This window comes from Hippocampus guttulatus, chromosome 18 (assembly GCF_054856545.1).
Source record: "Hippocampus guttulatus isolate MCC_2025c chromosome 18, RoL_Hgut_1.0, whole genome shotgun sequence".
NCBI classification, from domain to species: Eukaryota; Metazoa; Chordata; class Actinopteri; order Syngnathiformes; family Syngnathidae; genus Hippocampus; species Hippocampus guttulatus.
In genome coordinates, this window is record NC_141278.1 from 9,442,847 (window position 1) to 9,464,107 (window position 21,261).

At 44.8% G+C, this 21,261-nt stretch overlaps 2 protein-coding genes across 3 annotated transcripts; both read left to right on the top strand.

The window, feature by feature from the left end:
• Positions 1–608: 608 nt before the first annotated feature.
• Positions 609–17,965, top strand: nup153 (nucleoporin 153). 2 transcript variants are annotated; one of them, XM_086136883.1, is made up of 20 exons: positions 609–723; positions 4,232–4,478; positions 4,862–5,137; positions 5,909–6,048; positions 6,827–6,955; positions 8,376–8,492; positions 8,570–8,611; positions 8,790–8,843; positions 9,240–9,386; positions 9,463–9,648; positions 10,641–10,778; positions 10,874–10,969; positions 11,728–11,812; positions 11,928–12,029; positions 12,393–12,974; positions 14,017–15,081; positions 15,261–15,626; positions 15,852–16,067; positions 16,145–16,298; positions 16,599–17,965. In XM_086136883.1, the coding sequence occupies exons 1-20, from the start codon at positions 646–648 to the stop codon at positions 16,684–16,686; spliced, it is 4,308 nt and encodes a 1,435-aa protein (XP_085993009.1). In that variant the 5' UTR covers positions 609–645; the 3' UTR covers positions 16,687–17,965. The 2 variants fall into 2 exon arrangements, with proteins under 2 accessions (XP_085993009.1, XP_085993010.1); XM_086136884.1 differs by lacking the exon at positions 10,874–10,969.
• A 273-nt stretch (positions 17,966–18,238) lies between these two features.
• stmnd1 (stathmin domain containing 1) lies at positions 18,239–20,924 on the top strand. The gene is made up of 4 exons (XM_086137086.1): positions 18,239–18,572; positions 18,963–19,244; positions 20,141–20,263; positions 20,415–20,924. The coding sequence occupies exons 1-4, from the start codon at positions 18,513–18,515 to the stop codon at positions 20,628–20,630; spliced, it is 681 nt and encodes a 226-aa protein (XP_085993212.1). The 5' UTR covers positions 18,239–18,512; the 3' UTR covers positions 20,631–20,924.
• Positions 20,925–21,261: the final 337 nt, after the last annotated feature.

Consider the following 21,261-nt stretch of genomic DNA (forward strand, 5'->3'; position numbering starts at 1 on the left):
ATGGATGTACCACTTCCCCAAACAGGGTACAACTGCAAGTTTATAGTTTCTTAACACTGGTTTGGTAATATTTTAAAAATTATAATCATTCTAAAAAATAAGTGATTATACACACATTTTTCATCAGTCTACGAGTTGTTAATGTTGTACATTTACTAATTATACATTGCTTATAGTACGATTGAAGCCACCCCTCTTTCCTTGTTCGACGGTTAAATCCAACCTCATTCGGCTCATTCTTTCCACTGTACAGTATTTGTTTGCTTAATTGTACGGGAATTTTGTTTTATTGATGCATTATTCTAAATGCAACCAATCCCAATAATGAACTATGTTTTTATGTAGTTTATAAATGAAAACAAAATTGGATGGTTTTGTCTTTCTTCTACTGAAGTCTTTCCACCGATTGCACGTTTACATTTTACCTTAAATTAATTGTTTATAATTTAATTCTTTATTTTTCCACACACGTGCCGTGCTTGTATTTTGTACAAAGATTTTGTTTTGGGAAGCAAGAAGAGGGCATTATCAATAGTAAACGGTTAACTACATTTCCCCGAATCCCTTGGGGCATTAGCCGCCGTGCTGGATGACAGCTATCCGGCGCCGAAACACCGACAGGACACACTCTCCGACGCAAGAGCCATGGCGGCCACGGGTGGAGGGAAAATCAGAAGTCGGAGATATCACATCGTCTCCAAACCTTACGCCAAGAGCAAGCAGGTAAAACCTCTAGGGGTCTACGTCTGGAGCCCCCGAGACGAGTGAACAGCGACGACGACGAGGCCAGCGGGCTTTCTTGCATGTGTTTTTGTTTGAAGTTCGGGGTAGACATTTTGCGGCCTACTTCGTGGCCTCCACGCGCTTCTTAGCGTGTTAGCGGAGGCTAAGCCATTAGCCCCGCTCCTCGGGTAGCTTTGCGGCGTTCACCAACGCACTTGTTGGACAGCTGCCGTGTCAGTGCGTGGACTTGTCCCGAGTGGATGAAGTCACCCGGCCGCGGAACGGTGCGACGGCACCCGCGTCAGTGGGGCCAATTGAGTCGTTAGCGGCCCAAAAAAAGGTTCCGACCGTGCTAGCCAGGCTAACAGCCGGCCGCCAGGCGCATTGTTGTATTGGCCTCGCTCCCCCGAGGGGGGTGGTTTACGTATTCCTGTTGGTCAATTGATTTAATTTAGTCTTTCGAAATCGCCATGGGGACTTGTTAGGGAAGTGTGTCGTTGGTGATTTGGCGTTGATTTTTACTTGCGCGGCTGGGCTGGGGGGTGGCTAAAGTTAACCGGGCTCAATTGCGCAGGAAGCTGTTAAAGAACCCCACATGGTTGCATTACCTGCCGCCTTAAATGTTCTCTTCGACTCCTCACATAACCGCGCTTTCGTCATCCCGAAGGCCCCATTCTCATCTCCGTCTGTTGTAGCTTGAAAGTAATTCCCGGTATAGAATTTAGTTGGTGCTTTATTTACGATCGATCAGCTGATTAGCCTGCAGGCTAACATCTAGCATAGTGTGTGTCATGGCATTGATTTTTATTTATTTATTAATTATTTTTTTAGAATTCTCACACCTAACACCACTTAGTATCCCAAACTCTTATGAGGTTCATTTGTTTACATTCTCCAGGTACACGTGGATCATCTAGTGACATCCAATAAAAATTAGGGTGCAAGAGCAATTCTGATATTCCCGCTACAATATTGTTTTGGAGCCAAAGTGTGTCAAACATTCTGGTTGGAATGACGACTTCAACCTGTGTGCAAGGCACCAAAAGTTTGAAAATCAGGTGATGTGTTGTGGAGGAATTGTGTGTGTGTGTGTGTGTGTGTGTGTGTTTTTGGGGGTGCCTTTTCGGTGAATGTTTTGGTGTGACATTGCCGCCAGAAAATCTGGTCAAATATTCCTTCAAATTTAAACAGTGTAACTTGATTATTTCTCAAAATATCTCTGTTACCCTTGCTACAAATGACTTGTCACTTACCCTAAAAAGTCAAATTAAAATATTAAAACTGGAAAATTACTTGTGAGAATGTTTGTAAGAATAGTTTGTCGTCCTCTTTGTACCAACGCATAAGGATACAATAACTGCATTTAGGCTGACAATTAGCTGTATCTGTGTCAAGTTATTGATTGAGTTTTCAACATTGAGACTGTATTAAATAATCAACTGAAATGTGTTGCACATAAAATACAAATTGGACCAGCATTAATGTTGAAAATCAAACTCGACTTCAAGATTAGGAGCTTTTTTGTTGTACAAAGTAAGTAAATAATGGCGCGATCGTTTCGCCTGCGTGTTTATTTTTGCACATGCAATAACGGGTCGAGCGCAGGTGGTTCGTTGCTTTTAAAGTAGATATTCGGTCAAAAAAAGGTTGGGAACCCCCTGCTGTACAGAAACGCGGTGCGGAGACTGTTGTCAGTGGTCTACAGTCCATTAGTCAATCAGGATGCAGACCACAATGTACACAAAAAACATGGGAAACCTGCATTATAAACAAAAAAAAACAATCCGTGAAACAGCAAAACCGTGAAAGGTGAACCCCGTTATAGCGAGGGTTCACTGTCCTCCAAAATGCCATCAAGACTCCAGAGGAACATTTCTGTTGATGGGCACACAGGTTAAAGTTCATATTTTCACACGGGTTAAAGTTCATGTATGTCTGACACATTCATCTGGCAAGTAAGCCCAGGGTGAACTTTCAGAGGTGGTGACAAAATCGACACCTTTTGGACAGAACCCAGCACACTTTGATTGTTTTATTACTATTAATGTGCGCGTTTGTGCAGCGGAGGGTCATCCCAAAATGTGATTGTTCATCACAAGGGAGAAAAATATCAGCTTGTCCAGGCGTCTTGAGCAGGGCCTCGCTTTCTGGTTGCCTCGTGAAGCGTGCACACAGTGACTGACCCACTTTCATTCTTACTACACTTGAGGAATTGCTTCTCCTGGAAAACAATGCACTGCAGCTGGTCGTCATATTCAGGCTGTAACTCTAAATTCAAATAGTCTTTCTTCTCATGGAATGTAGAGAAATATTCTATTTCTGTCATGCTGACTTTGCACTTCAGAAAGAGGAAGAATGTGTGCGTGTCTGTGTGTGTGTGCGTGTGTGTGTTCGTTCACCGATCTGCGTGAACAGCAATTTGTTGCGTGAATGTTCGCAGCTGCAAAAACAACAAAAAACATTCCTGTTACCCTTTTCCCACTGAAACTAGTGGATAGTAGTAATCCGTGGCGACACGCAACCAATTGGCATATTGTCCCTTTCCCATTGACCAACAGAAGACGCCCCCCCCCCCCCCCCGCAACCACCACCACCACTTTGTGTCTGGTTACGTCACCACGCTGTGATTACGTAGATCATAGTGCGACACATTTCTTGGTGGTAAACAAAGCAACATGGAAGCGAGTGTTCTTTCTTTTATCATGCTTTTTACCATCCTCAAAATGGTCGAAAAGCAGCGGAGGATCAACTCTTTGCTACTACTGAGACGACGTGAATTTTTATATATAACAGGCCGATCGACACTGGTCAGTGAGCCTTTCCCACTGCCCAGAAATGCGTGTTTACCCGTGGTTTTGCGGCAGTGGGAAAGGGGTATGTGAGTGACAGTTGCCCATGGTAATACATAAAACAAAGGCTACAGAGAAAGAACATTTTCAGAATCAATTATTCCACAGATTAATGGGATAAAAAATGAATTTTGCTCCAATAAACAACAAAATGTGCCCTGTGAGTTGCAACTATTATTGTATAGTCGACTTGGGCTCGCCGTGCGTACATTCCACAATAATATATGCGACATTGAGCATGCGTGGATTGAAAAGGGGGGGGCTTGGCCTGGTGAGTGATGTGGGAGGCAGCGATTGAGAGTTTGAGTTAGTTGTTGTAAACTCAGGTTAGCGGCCGCCTGCTCACTGAAACGTGAACATCAATTTTCCTTGGGGAAATCCGCCAGCTTCACGCTAACGCACATTGCAGAACACCACCGACGGATTAACAAAACTAGCCGCCATGTTGTTGTACTCAAACTTTCTAACAACTTATATCTGAGAACCAATTAATTGTTTTTCTTTTGAGCTGCCAAAACACCTGCATGTGAGAAACCCTGCAAAACATTTTGCTTACAAGAAAACCAATATTCCTTTTTATGTGTGTCAGGCGTTGAGCCTGACCAATAAATGTATTTATTTTGTTTTAAATTGATTTTTTTTCTCCCCCTAATCACTAGCCGTCAGGCCTGATCAGCCGAGTGACCGACACGGTCAAGAGCATCGTTCCCTCATGGCTGCAGAACTACTTCAAGAACGGGGAAGCTCCGGAAGGTGAAGCAGGAGGTGGTGGGGGGGAAGGAGGAGGAGGCGGAGAAGCGGCTGATGTGACAGAGAACTGCCTGCTGCCTCCCCCCAACGGCGGCAGAGAGGGGCCTCGCTCTCTTGATGGATGTCACTCACCTGAGCCGAGTACCAGTAACACGGGTTAGTCCCCCCCCCCCCCCCATGTAAAAAAAAAAAAGAAGAATCTACCAAATAACTTTGTATAATCAAATATGGGATTGAACCCGACACTAAATGCAAATGGTTGCAATGAAAAAAATCATTTTCTGCAATGTTTCCAAACTATTGGGGGAGGGAGACGACAACGTTGATATGCAGCAAATCCAAAGTCATCTAAAACTTTGAGCACTGCGTTTCAACGAAAAAGTGTTCCTGAAATACTTTTAAGATCGACCATAATCTACTTTTTTTTTTTTTGCCTGTCTAAAATGGCATCTGAACTATTTGGCCGCGATTCTTATTTTCAAAGTGGGTGGGTTGTGAAACAAAAGCTTATTCTGACCGTTCCCCTTTTCCCAATGCAGAGCCCTCGTCCAGCCGGGCGTCACTTAACTTTCAGGACTACGTGCTGTCCCGGCCACCGCTCAGCCACTCCCACCTCCACTTCTCGCCGCTGGAGTCCTCGTCGCCGGGGCTGGGCAGCGCTAGCTGCCTTTTCTCGCAGCCCTCCACCTCCTCGGCACCGGGGCCCTTCTCCACCGGCTTCTCTCTGGTCAAGGAGATCAAGGATAACTTGTCGCAGCACGAGGACGACAACATCTCCACCACCAGCGGCTTCTCCTCGCGCGCCTCAGACAAAGGTACGCCAGTAGGAAAATTTGTAAAAATCCTTGCTCGTGGAGAAGATGCACCCACTGTTTTTTTTCCCTTCAATTTATGAATGTATTTTTTGTGTTTTATCTTTTCATGGGATACCACTGAAGAATTAACACTTGGCTACAATGCAGTCGGTGTACAACTTGTATTACAGTCTAAATTTACTCCCCAGATAGCAGTTAACTCATTCAGTACCAGCCAATTCTAGACCAAGTCTGAAAAGACGTTTAAAAACGTCTTTGGGAGTGAATGAGTTCATGTCCAAACTGCCGGCAACAAAGTTGAATATGCCTTTAAATGAAAATGTGCAACATGTTTCGAGGTAAACCTGTCCGGTATGGTCTTAAGTACTATGCCGCAGCTCATTTTCAGGGTCTTTATGTAGGGTGACAATTTTTTGTCCTTCTCTCTTATCACACCGAGATCATCGGCGAATTCTTTGCCACAAGGTGCCATATTTAATTTCCAGCGAACGTATGAAAGAGTTTGAGAACGATACCACTACATTTAACACACTGTCTCCTCATTTATACCCGAGACTTTGTAATACTAAGTTATATAAAACCAGAGAGGAAAATGTCTAATGGGGCCCAAATTGGACACTTTCACTTTTGGGTGTGCTCCTTTTTGCAGATAAGACATGAATGGCTCTGTTGTGTTATTTTGAGGGGACGGTACATTTTTCCCATGACAATGCTTATTAAAATCAACCAAAATATGATAGGCACTGTAGCTTGTGTTGTTCTATCTTGCAGACGTGCCCACATCCAAGACCGTGTCGGTTCCGCAGCTTTGGTCGCCAGACGCAGACAGAAGCATCTCTGTGCCGCAGCCTTCTCAGTCAAGTCTGAAAAGGCCCGCCTTCAACCTCTCTGTCTTTGGCACTTCCGCCAATGTGAGTGTTTCAGGCCATTTGCTCAAGTCAAGTACAACTTTATTGTCAAATGTGCTGTGAAATGTCTTCCCTCTCAAGACAACATAAAACGAGGAGCCGCTGCAGGTGTCCGCGCCGCCATCAAAAGAAAAGTTAACATAAAATGACAAAATAATACAAGACAACACATTAGACACAGACAATCGTGCAATCTTCACCACTTTTCTGCATACACTTTGTTGTCTGAAGCAGTAACGGATGAAAAGAGGAGCGAATCAAAGCGTCCTTTTCACCAGCGGATCAAAGACATCATGCTGCAATGTGCACACGTCTGCTACAAGCTAAGCTTGAAAGCGACAAGAAGCTGTAGCATCCATTAACGAAAAAGAGAGATTGGCTCTCTTCGCCTGTCCCATGTAAATTCGCTTCAATTCCAAGCCGCGACTCCCACATACGCATCAGCGCTCTGCACTGACGTTCCTTTCTTCTCGTCGGCTCCTCAAGCCATGCATCCATCCAGCTGCAGACTGTCCATCAGCACCGACCTTTCTGCTGAACAAAGCGGGGCTGTGAAAATGCTGCCTATTTCAGGCGCAAGACACAAGCGCCCCAGGGCTGCCCCCTGTCAGCAGATACCTGAGAAAGATGGACTATACAATTATTATTACTTTTTTAATGCCATTTAATACGGGGTGATCGAGGTACTGTGGTGTGAGGGCCCGGTCATCTCTGTCTCTCGCTGTCATTGTAAGAATAATTACTACATGTCAGTAATGCCACTTGAATGCTGCCTCTCTAGTCGACGCTGAACAGCACAGTGCTGAATTCCAGCCAGCTGGGAGATTCCCCCTTTTACCCCGGGAAGACCTCGTATGGCGGAGCGGCCGCCGTCAGGAGCGGTCACACGCGCCCCGGAACGCCGTACCAGGTGAGCCTGCGAGGAACCATGCCGGGTCCCGCAAAGCTGCTGACTGTTATTCTGAGTGTTTACCGACCCTCCGACCTAAAGCTTCTTTTTGATTTGATATGCAGTTCTTAGCGACATCATTAAGTACACCCACTTAACTCATTCAGTACCAGCCAATTCTGGACCACGTCTGAAAAGACGTTAAAAAATGTCTTTGGGAGTGAATGAGTTAAACAGATTTAAAATACAAATAAAAATACAATTCATTAATTGTATTTTTGTTAAATATCTGCGTAGATATTTTCATTTACATAAATAAAACAACCACATGTAATTTTGTCCGACTATTGGGGTACTTTAGTTCTTCCCGTTGGATGGCCACAATTCACGCTGAGTCACTCATCGTACAGACGTTAGTGCATTGCCACCTTTCGACTCTCGGTTGCCGATGCCCGTGTTGTTCACCAGGTCAGGCCCTACCTTTTAAGATTAAGATATTCTTTATTTGTCCCGCAATGGGGAAATTACAATCAGAATTCAGAAAGGAAAACGCTGGGTAGGGAGAGGGAAAGAGAACCATATCCAGTGATCCCTCGCTATTTCGCGGTTCGATTATCACGGCCTCGGTGCATCGCGTTCCCCCCCCCCAAAGTACTGTATTCAGGAAAAAAATGCCAAATGACTTTGAGGTTTTATACATGGCTGTAGCTTGATTGGTTCCCAGCGCGATGTCGACCAATGACAGCACGAGTGGATCGATCCCATGATGCACAGCCATGTTGATTGGCTGTGCATCTTCGCAGCCCCGCCCGGCAACCCGACCTTGTGTCTTACCCCTTGATCAGTGTCTAATCACAGTGTTGTGTTTACTACGCGTGTTAGTCGTGTGTATGTGTGTCAGCAGCTCGCTGGAGGCTACACCGTCAGAGCTGCATAAAGGGAATGCTGATGAATGTTAATTACTGTGTAAGGGTTTTATAATTAAAGATTTAAGTAAAATGTGTACTGCTATAGTCTTTGTCTCCAATATGTAAATTATAAATACTGTTTACATATTTTAAACATGCTGGTACCCATGAACCCTTACACCAAAATTCCTACGGGGGTGGAGTGGGGTGCAAACCCTACTTGGCGGATTTTCGTCTATCACGGGTGGTCTCGGACCCCATTAACTGCAATAATTGAGGGATCACTGGACCCTCAAAGCCACCGATAGTTAACTCGTTCAGTACCAGTCAATTCTAGACCAAGTCTGAAAAGACGTTTAAAAACGTCTTTGGGAGTGAATGAGTTAAAAATTCCAACCCCGACTCCGTCCCCATCTCTCATAGTGGATTAAAGTCATCAGATGATACGTGTCTGCTATATTTCAGACATTGGCATCAGATGTCACTGAGGTGTTTCACAATACCGTCCTTAACGAGGCGGTGTGATCTTTCAGGCACCGCTGAGAAGGCAGATTAAAGCCAAACCGGCCGGCGCGCACCCCTGCGGGGTGACCAGCGCCACAGCCCGACGCATCCTGCAGTCTTTGGAGCGCATGTCCAGTCCTCTTGCAGTACGAACACACACATAAACAAAGAGATTGACAAATTGCGTTTCAAATGCCTCTCTAATTAGATTTTTCATCTCCAGGATGCCAAGAGGATTCCAGCAGCAACATTACCCTGTGCAATGGTAAATTTGAGTGGCTGCCATTTTTTTTTTCCGGGTCACTGTTAATCTCAGCAGAAACCTATACTGAGAAGGAACATGTTTTCTTTGGGGGGGCTTGTGTGTACATTTATTGTACAAAAGATATTAATACACATGGAAGGTTGTAATGTATTTTTATGTTTTTTGCCTTTGTTTGCAGTCGATGGAGGGCGGCAATCTTGATGTGTCGCATTTGCCATCCAAAAAGAAACGGGTAAGTGATTTCATTTTTGACCCCATTCAATATTCATCCAACCCGATGAGTTTCGGCGTCTCGGCTCGGGAACGGGGAGTTAGTTGATGATGTGAGCCCGGCTGCGAGCGTCTGTGTTAACAGCTGGCAGACGATGCCAGCTGTGCGACAGCTGTGCCACTCTCCAACAACAGCAGTGTGTTGACCAACACACACACACACCCGCAGCTGTGGCCTGTTGCTTTGCCACTGTAATCTGTTGATAATGTTACTTGAGATCTCAACACAATGGAGGAGGGGAAAAAAACAAAAAATGTATTTATATATATATATATAAAATTTGACTTCGAGAGCAGTTTTTTGTTGCTGCTGAATCTCACGTTCACCAAATCCTCATTCGTTGTTTCTTTTCCTCAGCGGGATTCCAGTCACCCGCCAGTGCAGAAACTGGTGGTCCCTGCCGCCATTTCCATTTCTGCCTCGGCGAACCGCGCCGTCTCCTTCAGGCCCAATTTGACCCCAGGCGGGCCGGGCCGGAATCTGGACCGTCTGCCCAGAGACAAGGTCAGCTCTTTCTGCCACCGAAATTTCCGCCAAGGTTTCTCACCAATGCTGATTTTGGCGGCATTTGTTTCCACAGCCCGCCAGACAATCACCTCTACTACCTGACAGAAGCCCCGGAGGCCCTTCTCAAAGCACAATTGGGTCCAGCAGCGCCACCTACCCCATGTCCAGCACGCCTGCTCCCAGCAGCTCTGGAGGCGGCAAGATGAAGACCGAGCGGAAGACCGCACGGCCGTCCTCCAAGCGCACCGAGGACGACACGGTACGCAGTAGAGGTGTCCAAATGAATTGATTGTCGAAATAATCCAAAACTATTTTCATAATGGAGCAATCGTTTCGGGCCATTGTTGGATTGAAAACGATCCAAATCCTCTGATTTCAGCCTTTCAGTCTATTTTCTTTATGAAAGCAGAGCAATTCTCTTTTTGTTTCATCAAAATTGGACATTTGCACATTTCTGCTTTTACTTTGGAAAACAATGGCCACTCCAGTCACTGAATATGTTTCAGAAAGGTTGAATGCAAAATTAAATGTGGCGTGTTGTTAAACTTTTTATCGATTTTTTTTTTTTTTTAAAGGCAGAAAGAAGAAAAAAAACATGGTCACATGTTTAAATACATGGAGCATCATCAATTCCGGACATCAAAATAGAGAACGGGTTACAATTCCTGCGCTTCCACATATACAATGTCCTGAACACAGTATCATATAAGGAAAAAAAAAATCAACATAACAACAACTTGATTGGAATGGAGCCAATAAGGTGTCTTAACTATTTCTTTGAGCACTACCCAAGGTTACCGTGGACATGATCCAGATATCCCATAATCCATCAAATTTCTCTCGCTCGTTTTCAGATTGTCAACGTAAATTCCTCCATTTCAAAAATTTCCCCAACCACCTTAATCCAGTCTTTGACTGTTTGGGGGGGCAATCTTTTGACAACCATCTTGTGAGAGCTTTTTTTTTTTTTTTTTTTTCTTCCCAAGTACAAGTATGGGCTATTATCTTTGAGTTGCTTTAATATTCAATTCCACATCTCAATCGAATTCTTTATCCAACACTTTTAAGACAATCGAACCCGGTACCTCTGCACTGTGAGGTACTGTGTGAGGCTATTTGTTATGTTATTATGGTGAGCCTCTGGTGTGAGGCTCACCACTGGTCCACCGGACCACCCTCTTTTCTAGAATATATATAGATATTCACCGTAGTATGTATTTTTTTTTCTTTATCCCCCCCCCCCCCCATCAGGTGGCTGAGCTGCCAGACCTTCGACCGATTTCACTTCCCATCAGCACGTCTGCCTTGCCCACCTTCAGCTTCTCCTCCCCGCTGCCACCCGCCGCTGCCTCCAGCGTCGCCCCTGTCAAGGAAATCGCCATGAACAAGGTACGTTCTTCTTTTATGAAATGTGTTTGCTCGAGTTTCGACGCACTCCCGAAATACAGCTTGTTTTTCTCTCTCTCTCCTTCCTCCCTCCTTAGGCGACACCCGTTTCACCCTCCTGTGTCGTACCCTTTACCTTCTCCTCGCCCATTGTCAAAGCGACCCCTGCTAGTCCTCCTAATTTCTCCCCGACAGTAAGTGCTCATTTGCCACTTGAAATTGACAAAGAAACCAAAAAATACCTGAAGTTCACGTTCTTCCTTGTATATCAGGAGTGTCAAACTCATTTTTTACCGCGGGCCACATTGTAGTTACGGTTTCCCTTGGAGGGCTGTTATGAATTTTGGGAAACCATATACAGTCAAACCTGGGTTTTCGAACGTCTCTGTTCTCGACCAAATCGGTTTTCGACCAAACATTTTGAGGTTTTTATGCCTCGGATTACGACCGAAAATCGGTTCTTGACCAAACTGAGCGCCCTTGAATGCGCCACTTGACTCCTCTCGCCTTCCTTACACGAGGAAGTGACGCTCCCTCGCGTCGCGTCGCGTTCCATTGTGAGCAGACGCGCTCAATCAAGATTGATTGATTGATTTATTTATTTTAAGCGCGTGGTTTCGGTTTTCGAACAAATTGGTTTTCGAACAGCCTTGTGGAGCGGATTATGGTCGAAAACCGAGGTATGACTGTAAATGTTTGAACACCTCCACATATTACATATACAGCGCACAACAAATTGAGGGATAACCAGTTTTAAAATCAGAAGTCAAGATAATGACTGATATTGTGAATTACATGTGACAATTTGAAATTTTGGTTTGGCAAGCATCATGGAAGTTGATTCGCTTTCACGGGCCACATAAAATGATGTGGCAGGCCAGATATGGCCCCCGGGCCTTGACTTGGATACCTGTGTTGTATATGATTTTTTTTTTCCAATCTTTCTTTTCAGGTTGGCTTTACATTCAGTGCCCCTGTAACAAAAATCGGTCCTTCCATGTCAAATGGGAAGCTGGCCACACCCATAGCATCACCAGGTAAACCCTTTTTATTTTCAGTCGATTTTAGGGTGAAACTCGGATGTGCTAATTGTGTTTTGATCCCCCTAGCATGTGTTTTATTATGATCAATTTTTTTTAACTCCCTCCCAAGTGAAAATATCAACAAACGCAACCACAGAAGACTTTGACGGACCTTTCAAACCAGCCAAAACACTGAAGCAGGGCAGCGTGCTGGACCTCCTCAAGACCCCCGGTAAGAAGCGCTGACGTACGGCGCATTTCCGCTGGCGTCTTATTCAGAGGAGGCCTTTACGTGTACGCATTTTTTGGAATGGAAACACACAATGTGGGGCGACCACATCAGGCGCCACTTGCTTGTGTTTAACACTCCTCAGTCGGCGCTGCTGTTTTGGTTCGCACCAGTGTTGGAATTGGCTCTCCGGTTAACTAATGTCATGCGTGAGCGGAAATGACAGTGCAAGTTAGTTTCTGGTGTGTGTGGGGGGGGAGGTTTGTTTGACGCACCAAATGACGATTACTGGTCTTTTTGAGGCAGTACATTGCTGGTTGTTGTTCATGTATTGAATTTTTTTTTTAAATCTCATCACTTGTTCAGGCTTTGCTTCAACTACAGTGCAAAAGTCACCTGAGACTTCCACACAGTCCTCTGCCCATTCCTCCTCCTCCATCGCATCCTCCACCTCCTCCTCTACAGCCCTTAGTGACTTTTTCAAAGCCCCAGCCGGGTGGAGCTGCAACGTTTGCTTGGTGCAAAACAAGCCGTCGGATACAAAGTGCGTGTGCTGCATGGCCCCTCAGCCTGCTGCCACAACCAAGGACAATAAAACAACGGCGCCGGCACTTTCAGAGGCAAAAAGCAGCACGAACAGCACCTCCGTCGGGTCGCCCTTCTTCAAATCAGCGCCAACTTGGGAGTGCGACACATGTCTGGTCTTCAACAAGCCCGAAGCCGTCAAGTGTGTAGCCTGCGAGACTGCCAAGCCTGGCACGGGGCTCAAAGCCTCGTCCTCTCTGCCCTCCGCCTTCTCCGCCGTTAAAAGGGCGGCCAGCCCCGCTCCCATCGCCTCCACGACGCCACTTGCAGGATTTGAAGACAAGAGCAAGAAACCAGACGGCGCTTCGGAATGCGACATTAGTATGTTACAGAACAAGGCCGCCGATACAGACCCTAAACCAGGTAGGCGCAGCTACTGAATGTTGTCTTTAAATCGTTTTTGGGACAAATGTGTGCCAATCTTGATGATTTACGAAATGTTTTGGACATGCAATGAACCCCTGCCATCAGTAGCGGAATAAGGACCGAACCCTTATGCAAATGAGCATTTTGTAATTGGGTGTGGATGTCACAAGATGGCGACAAGCCACTTAGCAGAGAGGATCAAAAAGTTTCACCACCATGCTCCTTGCATGTTCAGATAATGTCAAAGTACCGTATTGGCCCGAATATAAGACTGTGTTTTTTTGCATTGAAATGAGAAAAAGTCGGGGTCGTCTTATATTCGGGGTCGAGACATTATACCGATTCACGATGCTAGATGGCGCCAGATTTCATTGAAGCGAATGCTGAACTTGACTCCCCAGGCCAAAGCTATTTTTATTCCATTGAAGCGAATGCTGAACTTGACTCCCCAGGCCAAAGCTATTTTTATTTTTATTCTGTAATGAAGAATAAAAATAAAAATAGCTGTAGCACGAAGAAGAAAAAAAAATAGCGGTAAGAAAGAAAAGAGAAGAAAATAATAGAAGAGATAACAGAAAATAGAGAAATGTATCTGGAGAAAAGTGGGTCGAAGATCAGCCAGGTTAACCGGCAGCTGAGGAGAAGTTATGATGTAACTTACATTTCAAAAACCAGAAGCCATTCATTTACGAATGTGATTGCACTTTAGTTTACATATTTAAATGTTCAGATATTAAGATTTGAATGAGGCAAAATAACATGCTTTTCCTCTCAAATATATTGTTATCATCATTTGTTTCAGATGTACTGTCATTATTTTCTGTATAAAAATTAATTTGGTGTTCAAAAAGTCTTTTTTTCAAACTTGAGTCTTGAAAAAGAGGGGGTCGTCTTATAATCAGGGCCGTCTTATATTCGGGCCAATACGGTAATACATTAGTTTGGCCTGACTGCAAAACGGCGAATATTTAAAAAGATAAATCTGCAAAAAATGCACATTTGTGCCTCCCTAACCACGATTATGTATTTTCCCTCTCAGGAGCATCTGCGGGAGCCCCCACTGCTGCCAGCAGCACATTATCATTCAGCTTTGGGGACAAATTTAAGAAGCCTGAGAACTCCTGGGACTGCGACGTGTGTCTGCTGCAAAATAAGGCCGCCAACGTCAAGTGCGTCGCTTGTCAAGCAGCCAAGCCTGGAACGCCGGCGGAGCTCCAAGGATCTTTGACTACCTCTGCTTCTGGAGGTTTCACATTTGGCACATCCAACAGTACCTCAGAGTCTACATCTGGAGGGTTCAAGTTTGGTGTGGCCTCGTCGGAATCCTCCTCCTCCTCATCGGGAGGATTCAAGTTCGGCATCCCGTTCGGAAACCCCTCGTCAGAAGCCCCCGCTAAAGACGGTAAGACCTCACTAGGCTTCAAGTTCGGCGCCTCATCCGAGGGCTTAAAATTCGGGATTGCCCCCGGCGATGACAAAAAGCCGGAGCAGCTTGCGGCCCCTGCTGGCTTCAAGTTCGGATCCAGCGGCGAGATCTCGTTGGCGGCGGGATCATCCAGCACGGAAAGTAGCAGCTCCTCCAAAACGTCCTTCAGCTTTGGCCTTTCCAAACCCGAGGACAAAACGTTAGAAGACGCCGCCATCTCGTCGTCGTCTGTTGCCATCATCACCGCGCCCGCTTCCTCTCCCGAGAAGAGCAGCGGCAACGATGGCGCGGCAGCAAACACCACCACTGCCGCCTCCTCTGTGTTTGGGACGCCCACCCTTGCCACCTCCACACCACCCGGGGGGCCGACCTTTGGCTCGCTACCAGCCGAGAAGAAACCCGCCGCCCCCACATTCACATTCGGGAAGCCGGAAGAGGAGAAGAAGGAGGCAACCGCCACCTCCACTCCGTCTACCTTCCTCTTTGGCAGCGCGAGTAAGGACGCCGACCCCGCGCCTGTGATCTCGGGGGGCTTTTCCTTCGGCAAGCCGAGCGTGCCGGCAGAGCAGCAGCCGCCAGCACTGCCTCCTTTTACTTTTGGAAAACCAGATGACAAGAACGACGCCTCAAATTCAAAAGTGGCAAATTCCTCTTTTGTATTTGGACAAAGTGCTCCAGGTATTTGATTTGTATTCACACACAGAAATAACAAAAGCTTGTCACTTACACTACCCCCCCCCCCCCCAAAAAAAAACACCCACATACGTACATGCGTTGCCGTCAGTCTTGTTTTTTGTTGTCACTGATCCACATGACATGAGATAATCAATCCACAATCATTCTATTGCTCCCGACAGCTTCCGATGCCTCCAAAATGCCGTTCTTCTTCATGGGAAGCAACGCCAGCACGACCAGCAGCTCCTCGTCCACCCCGTCCGCCAGTCTATTTGGCAGCAGCACGCAGGCCCTCGCTCCCGCACCTGCCGCAACGCCCAGCACTTTCATGTTCGGCCTACCTGCCGCCCCGGCGGCTAGCGACGCTCCCCCGGCCAAAGCCTTCGTCTTCGGGCAAAGCCAGGACACTCCGTCGGCCGCCCCCGTCAACTCGGCCCCGCCTCAGGCCGCGCAACCCTTCATTTTCGGCATGGCCGCCAATCCTGCAGCACCTCCTGCACCTTCCATCAACTTTGGCGCTTCGGCGCCGTCTGCTACCTCCTCTCCAGGTGTGTATCTTCAGCCCACCTCTCTTAAAATAGGTCGATTAAAATGTACACTACTCAAGAAAAAATTTGATTAAGATTTCAAGATGGTTCAGCCCTACTCTGTTGACATTACTAGATGAACTTCAAATGTACTATAAAATTCATTCCCCAAATTAATTTGACCTTCTGTAAACCTTTTGAATGAACATGTCCAACTTTTGAATAATTCTTCCTCCCCATCCACAGCTCCCAACCCCTTCCTAGTCAGCTCCTCCAACGCCGCAGATTTTGGAGCCAATCAGACGCCGGCATTCGGCTCGTCTTTCAGCTCGCCGTTCCCATCGGCCGCTTCCCAGACCCCCGCGTTCGGCGCCAAGCCCGCCGCCGCCGCCGCACCCGTCTTCGGCCAACAGGCCAACTCCACCCCCGCCTTCGGCGCCGCCACCGCAAACTCGGCACAAGGTCCGAACTGGTCCTGGCAGCCATTCCCATCTTGTCTGAGCTTGTAGGACCCTTTGAAGACGTTTTGTTTTCTTTAGGTGGAGGCTTTCAGTTCGGAGGAGCCAGTGCGTTCGGGTCCACCAACAGCACAGGAGTTTTCAATTTTGGAGCGGGGGCAGCGGCATCTCCCGCCCCGGCTGCTTCTAGTGGCGGCGGGTTCAACTTTTCACAGCCCCTCTCTTTCAACATCGGGTACGTGACCACTGTGTGCAGTAATGTCACGTACAATGTATATAGTGCATCATAACAGGTCGATGGTACATTATTAGATGTACTATATCTCACAGATAGCTTATTGTTCCAGTGTGATTGATTTACACTTCAATATATTATTAGCTTGGTTTGCCTGAAATTCTTTTTTGTTTTAATACCCAAATCCAGTTGCAAATGTCAATGTTCTTCTTCCCCCCCCCCCCTTTGCTCATTTATTTATTTTTTTAACAAATTCTTGACCCTCTCTGGATTAGTAAAGTTATTCCATCTATCTTCCAGATCATCCAAATCCTTTACGTCATCGCCAGCCGGGCAGCAAACAATTGCCGGGCGCAAGATCAAGACGGCGGTGCGGCGCCGGAAATAGACGGATGCCACTTGGACAGACTGATTCAGGAATTAAGCGATCAACTTGGACTGAAATCTTTTTTATTTTATTTTATTTTTTGCGGGGCTGGGGGGGCAATTGGCGCTCTGACAGAACACTTGACACCAATCAGACGCCAATGGACATATCTCTATTTTCTGCTCGACCCAAGGCTTTTTTTGTAATAAAGTGACAAAAACAAACTGCTCTCTGCAGAATCCCGTTGATTTAAAGTACAAGTGAAGACTTTGTAGTGCTGTAACATGCGGAGCACTACAGGTAGCTGTAGCGCCGCGCGCTGTATGTACAGAGATAGACGTGCTTGTTGCTCCCCGCCCCCCTTCAGTTCCCTATTGTACAGACTGGAAGCGTGCGTGCGTGTGTGTGTGTCTGTCTGTCTGTCTGTGTGTGCTCGCGTGGAGGTAGGAGAAATGAGCAAATGAATGTTTCTTAACAAAATGGAGGGTGTGGACAGACAGGCGATCAACGGGGAAGGACGGAGGGTAGAAGTGTGTACCATGCACTGCGGAGAATGATGCTTAAATCCTTAGGACTTTGTAAATGCATACTTTTCATGTTACATGTCTTTGGGCCGCTGTGGTTCTTTTTCTCCCGTCCCCCTTCTTGCTTACATGCCCCCATTTTTTTCTTTCTCTCTCTCTCTCTCTCAATTAGCCTTTGAATATCATAAAAAAATGTAAATAGTGATTTTTTTTTTTTTTAATCACTGAAGTTTTTTTTTTTTTTTGTTAACTCTGCATCCACCTTTTTTTGTCTTTACAGTTTATTGTGTAAATTCCTATATTCAAAGTTTCCCAACTCCATTTAAAATGACCTTAAATGCAAATTAGAGAGCCTTTGATGACTAAAGGCATATTGGCTTTTCTGATCCACTTTTGTTTGGACCAAAACCAGTATTGTACAAAGTATTAAGTATATATTTTTCTATTGCGTGTTTAAATGGACGAGGGTGACTTTGGATGATAGGGAAAAAGTCAAGTTTAATTTTAAAGCCATGATTATCATTACTACCGGATGAGTGATAAAAACATAAACATGGTTCGTTACCATCAATAAAACTATAAAAGGTATGGTTTAATTTCTGTTTTCCTTTTTTGGTTGCTGTCAATGTTAGGGTAGAGAGACTAAAATGGATGGTTGCCATCTTTCGTTGGAATCAGAGTGAAGCATTTGAAAAGTCATGTTTTGTATTGCTGTTACTTTAGAGTAAAACTACTCAAAGTTGGTTTTTTGTGCTGAAATAAAAAAAATCTTGAGGTTTCTGTACACAATTAATTGGTTAACTTAATCGTAGAGTACAACGTCCCTAAAATATATATTAGGTGCAACATCTTGTCGAAAACAAATAAAACATATATTATATATTCGAGCATTTTATTAGGCAAACCAGTGGACGTTGCTCGTCCGATGGCCGATGCAAAATGGCGGCCGATAGCAACCTAGTATCGAACGTTAAATGCGGATACTTGAGTTGTGTGCTGCTATTCTGTGAATAAGTAACCTCTGTGCTCTGGGGGTGCTTTACTTATTTATTTCGTTTTGTAACTGTGGACGGCCAGTTATCATGACTCCCGTGTGCCGTGCCGCGCGTCTTTCCCCTGAGCGGCTCCAATCGAAGCGGGTCAGATTTATTGTAGCAACCGGACTTAGCAACGCGAAGCTCTTCAAGCTCTGCGTGGGGTCTGCGTGGAGGAATGTCGCCGTGAACGGGCACTTTTCAACTCCCCACCTCACGAAAGCAGAAGAAACTGAAGTTTCACGAAAGCAAACTTGTGTCACGTCCATGGACGCTTGAAGCGGATCCCATGGGATGCGGCAGCTCCAGCACCACCACGGTGGTGCAGCCTTTACCACCCACGGAAGAGGTAGGCAGAATTTTGTCTGTTCCTCTGTGGCATTTAGGAATAAACTTCATTTTACAAGCCACGTGAATACATATTTTTTTTAAAAAAGAAAAAACCGTGGAGGCACAAAACTTGGAACACCACAAAAGTGAAATTATATATCGCTGGTGTTGTGTGGAAGCCTTTTATTTCCAAAACTTTTTTTAAACAAAAATTCGATAGTTTAATGCTGTCATGTAATGCCAAAGGTAATACTCGGTCTAACAGAAATTAGCACAGATTTTACAGTAATTCTAAACTTTCAAATATGTGCTACACAAATGGAGCAGCAACACATACGAACAAACAGTTTTCGTTACGTCGGACAGAGAAAATTTGAGTAGGTATAGGTTGACGGTATTCTGTCTCCAGAATGATCCGGGAAGCAAATGCGACCGTGGTGACTCGGCCGTCTCTAAGCTGACGGAAGACAGTGGCGTAGTGGTGGCAGCGATGATGGAGAATGGCGAGCCGATACCTGATGGGGCATTACCCGGCGAGGCATCCCCGAAGCCCCCCGGCTTATTCGGGAAGCAGCTCTTGATGCGAGAGCCTGCCACGTCCAGGGATATCCTGGAAGAGCTGCAGAATGAGGGGATCATCCCGATGAGCCCCAGCCACGAGACGGCCACCGGGAAGGCTTACACCATCTTGGTGAGTACACGTGTCGTAGTGCCCTCCTCGACCAGGCAAAATGGTTTACAAGGGTTTTTTTTTGGGGGGGGGGGGGGGTAGTAATTTCCTGAGTGTATTTATGATTGGTGCCTTATCACTATCCTTAATTTGTGATGTGATGCAACTGACCAAATTATGACATCTGCCTGGAGCGACAGCTGAAACTTTTTTTTTTCCTGGCTTATTGTTAAAGAAATTATGAGGGGAAAAATTAAAAATTGTGAAATAAGTTGCGCTTCTGAGGAAAGAAGTAATATTGAACTATTACAGTTTAATGTATCTCAATGTGTAAACGACATGCTTTCATTTTTTCCTCCTTGTAATGTGTGTGATTTACAAAATACTTTGAAGACCATAATTTTAAAAAACAGATTACCGGAAGTAATTCGAGAGGAATTTAGATTGATTACTAAAATAAAGTGAGATTATTATATATCAAGTCATATTTGCAGTCTAAAAAAAGTTTCTGTTTATTAAAGCTTTTGTCATTGCAAAAAAAATGGGAGTTTTCTTTGTGTGAATCACACCACCGCAGCATTTAATTAAATTTTATTGGAGTTTTTTTATATTGAAAAAGAACTTATATTTTTATGTCTTTAATTGTATTTAATTTTCTTTTTCATTAATAAAATGTATTTGGTTTTTATTAGTTTCATTTTACATTTTTGAATTGTAATTCATTGGTGCTATTTTCTGTTTTATATTACTAAATATGCATATTCAATTCATTAAATGTTATTAAGATAATATTTGTATTATTTTTATTGTATTTGCATTTATTTATTTTTATTAATTAGCTTTTTAAGCCATGCATTATAATGTCTGTAGTTTTTCCAGTACGGATGGTAATTTGTCTGCGCGTGTGTGTGTGTCAGCTGGATGACAATGAGTGTATCAGACGCCGACCCCCCGCCAGACTGGAGTCCCTCAGGGTCAAACGTCTGCCAAGCAAGGAGAAGATGGAGGAGAAGATGAGGCTCGCCGACGAGAGACGCAAGGTTCTGTCGCGCCGACTGACAGTTGCAAATAACAGTCTGCTACCTCAAAACATTTTTCCCTATCACATAAACCTAGCAATTGAACAATGGTGTGTAGACTTTTGTAAATTTGCTTGCAATAACCTCTCCAAAATGTTTTTGCTTCTTTCAGTCGCGGGAAGACGAGCTGACGGCCCGTTTGCAGAGCAAGTCAGCCCGCATCCAGCGAGCCGCCATGTTCGTGCCGGAGACTGGCGAGCGCAAGCAATGTGCGCACTCGCCTCCTGACATTGACCAGCGTACGCCCGACGGAGGTGAGCGGGTGTTAGATGAGCACCGTGATGATGAGGAGTCCTGGCTGATGGAAGCTGAGTTGGTCTCGGCTTGAGGGTAGCTGGAGAGCAACTCTGGCTTCCGGTAGGGAGAACAAGAGGCCCACAAAGAGATCTTTTAACCAATTAGACGAGGTGAGGACGCCAAAATTTTTCTGCCTTCACACATCAAAGTCCACCGAAGTTATTTTTATTTGATTTTTTTTTTTGCACTTGAAGACCTTTAAAAGCATGACTTAAGACCGAATAGACAGTTTTTTTGTGATTTTCTTTTCTTTGTAATAGAAGCAAATGATCTGTTCTTTGTATATAAAACACAAATTATATTTAATAAAACTGTATTTCATTTAGTTCTGGTGTCATGTTTTTGTTTCTTTTTTTATTCTTTTTTTCATTTTATATTTATATTTTTTTCATCTGCATCTATTTTATTGAATTTGCATTGTATGAATGTTCTTATTGAAGTCCGTTTTATATACAGTATACAGTATTATTTCACTTTTTAAAATGTTTATTTTATGACATTTCAATGTATTGGACTTGATTTGCTTTTTCAAAACCTTTTTTCTTGTATTTGATTGTTTTTCATTGGCTTTTTAAATATTTTAATTTTAATGGTTTTAAATTTTTATAAATATAATTTATATTCATTGCATTTGGTTTCCTTTTGATTTCCTCCAATTTAAG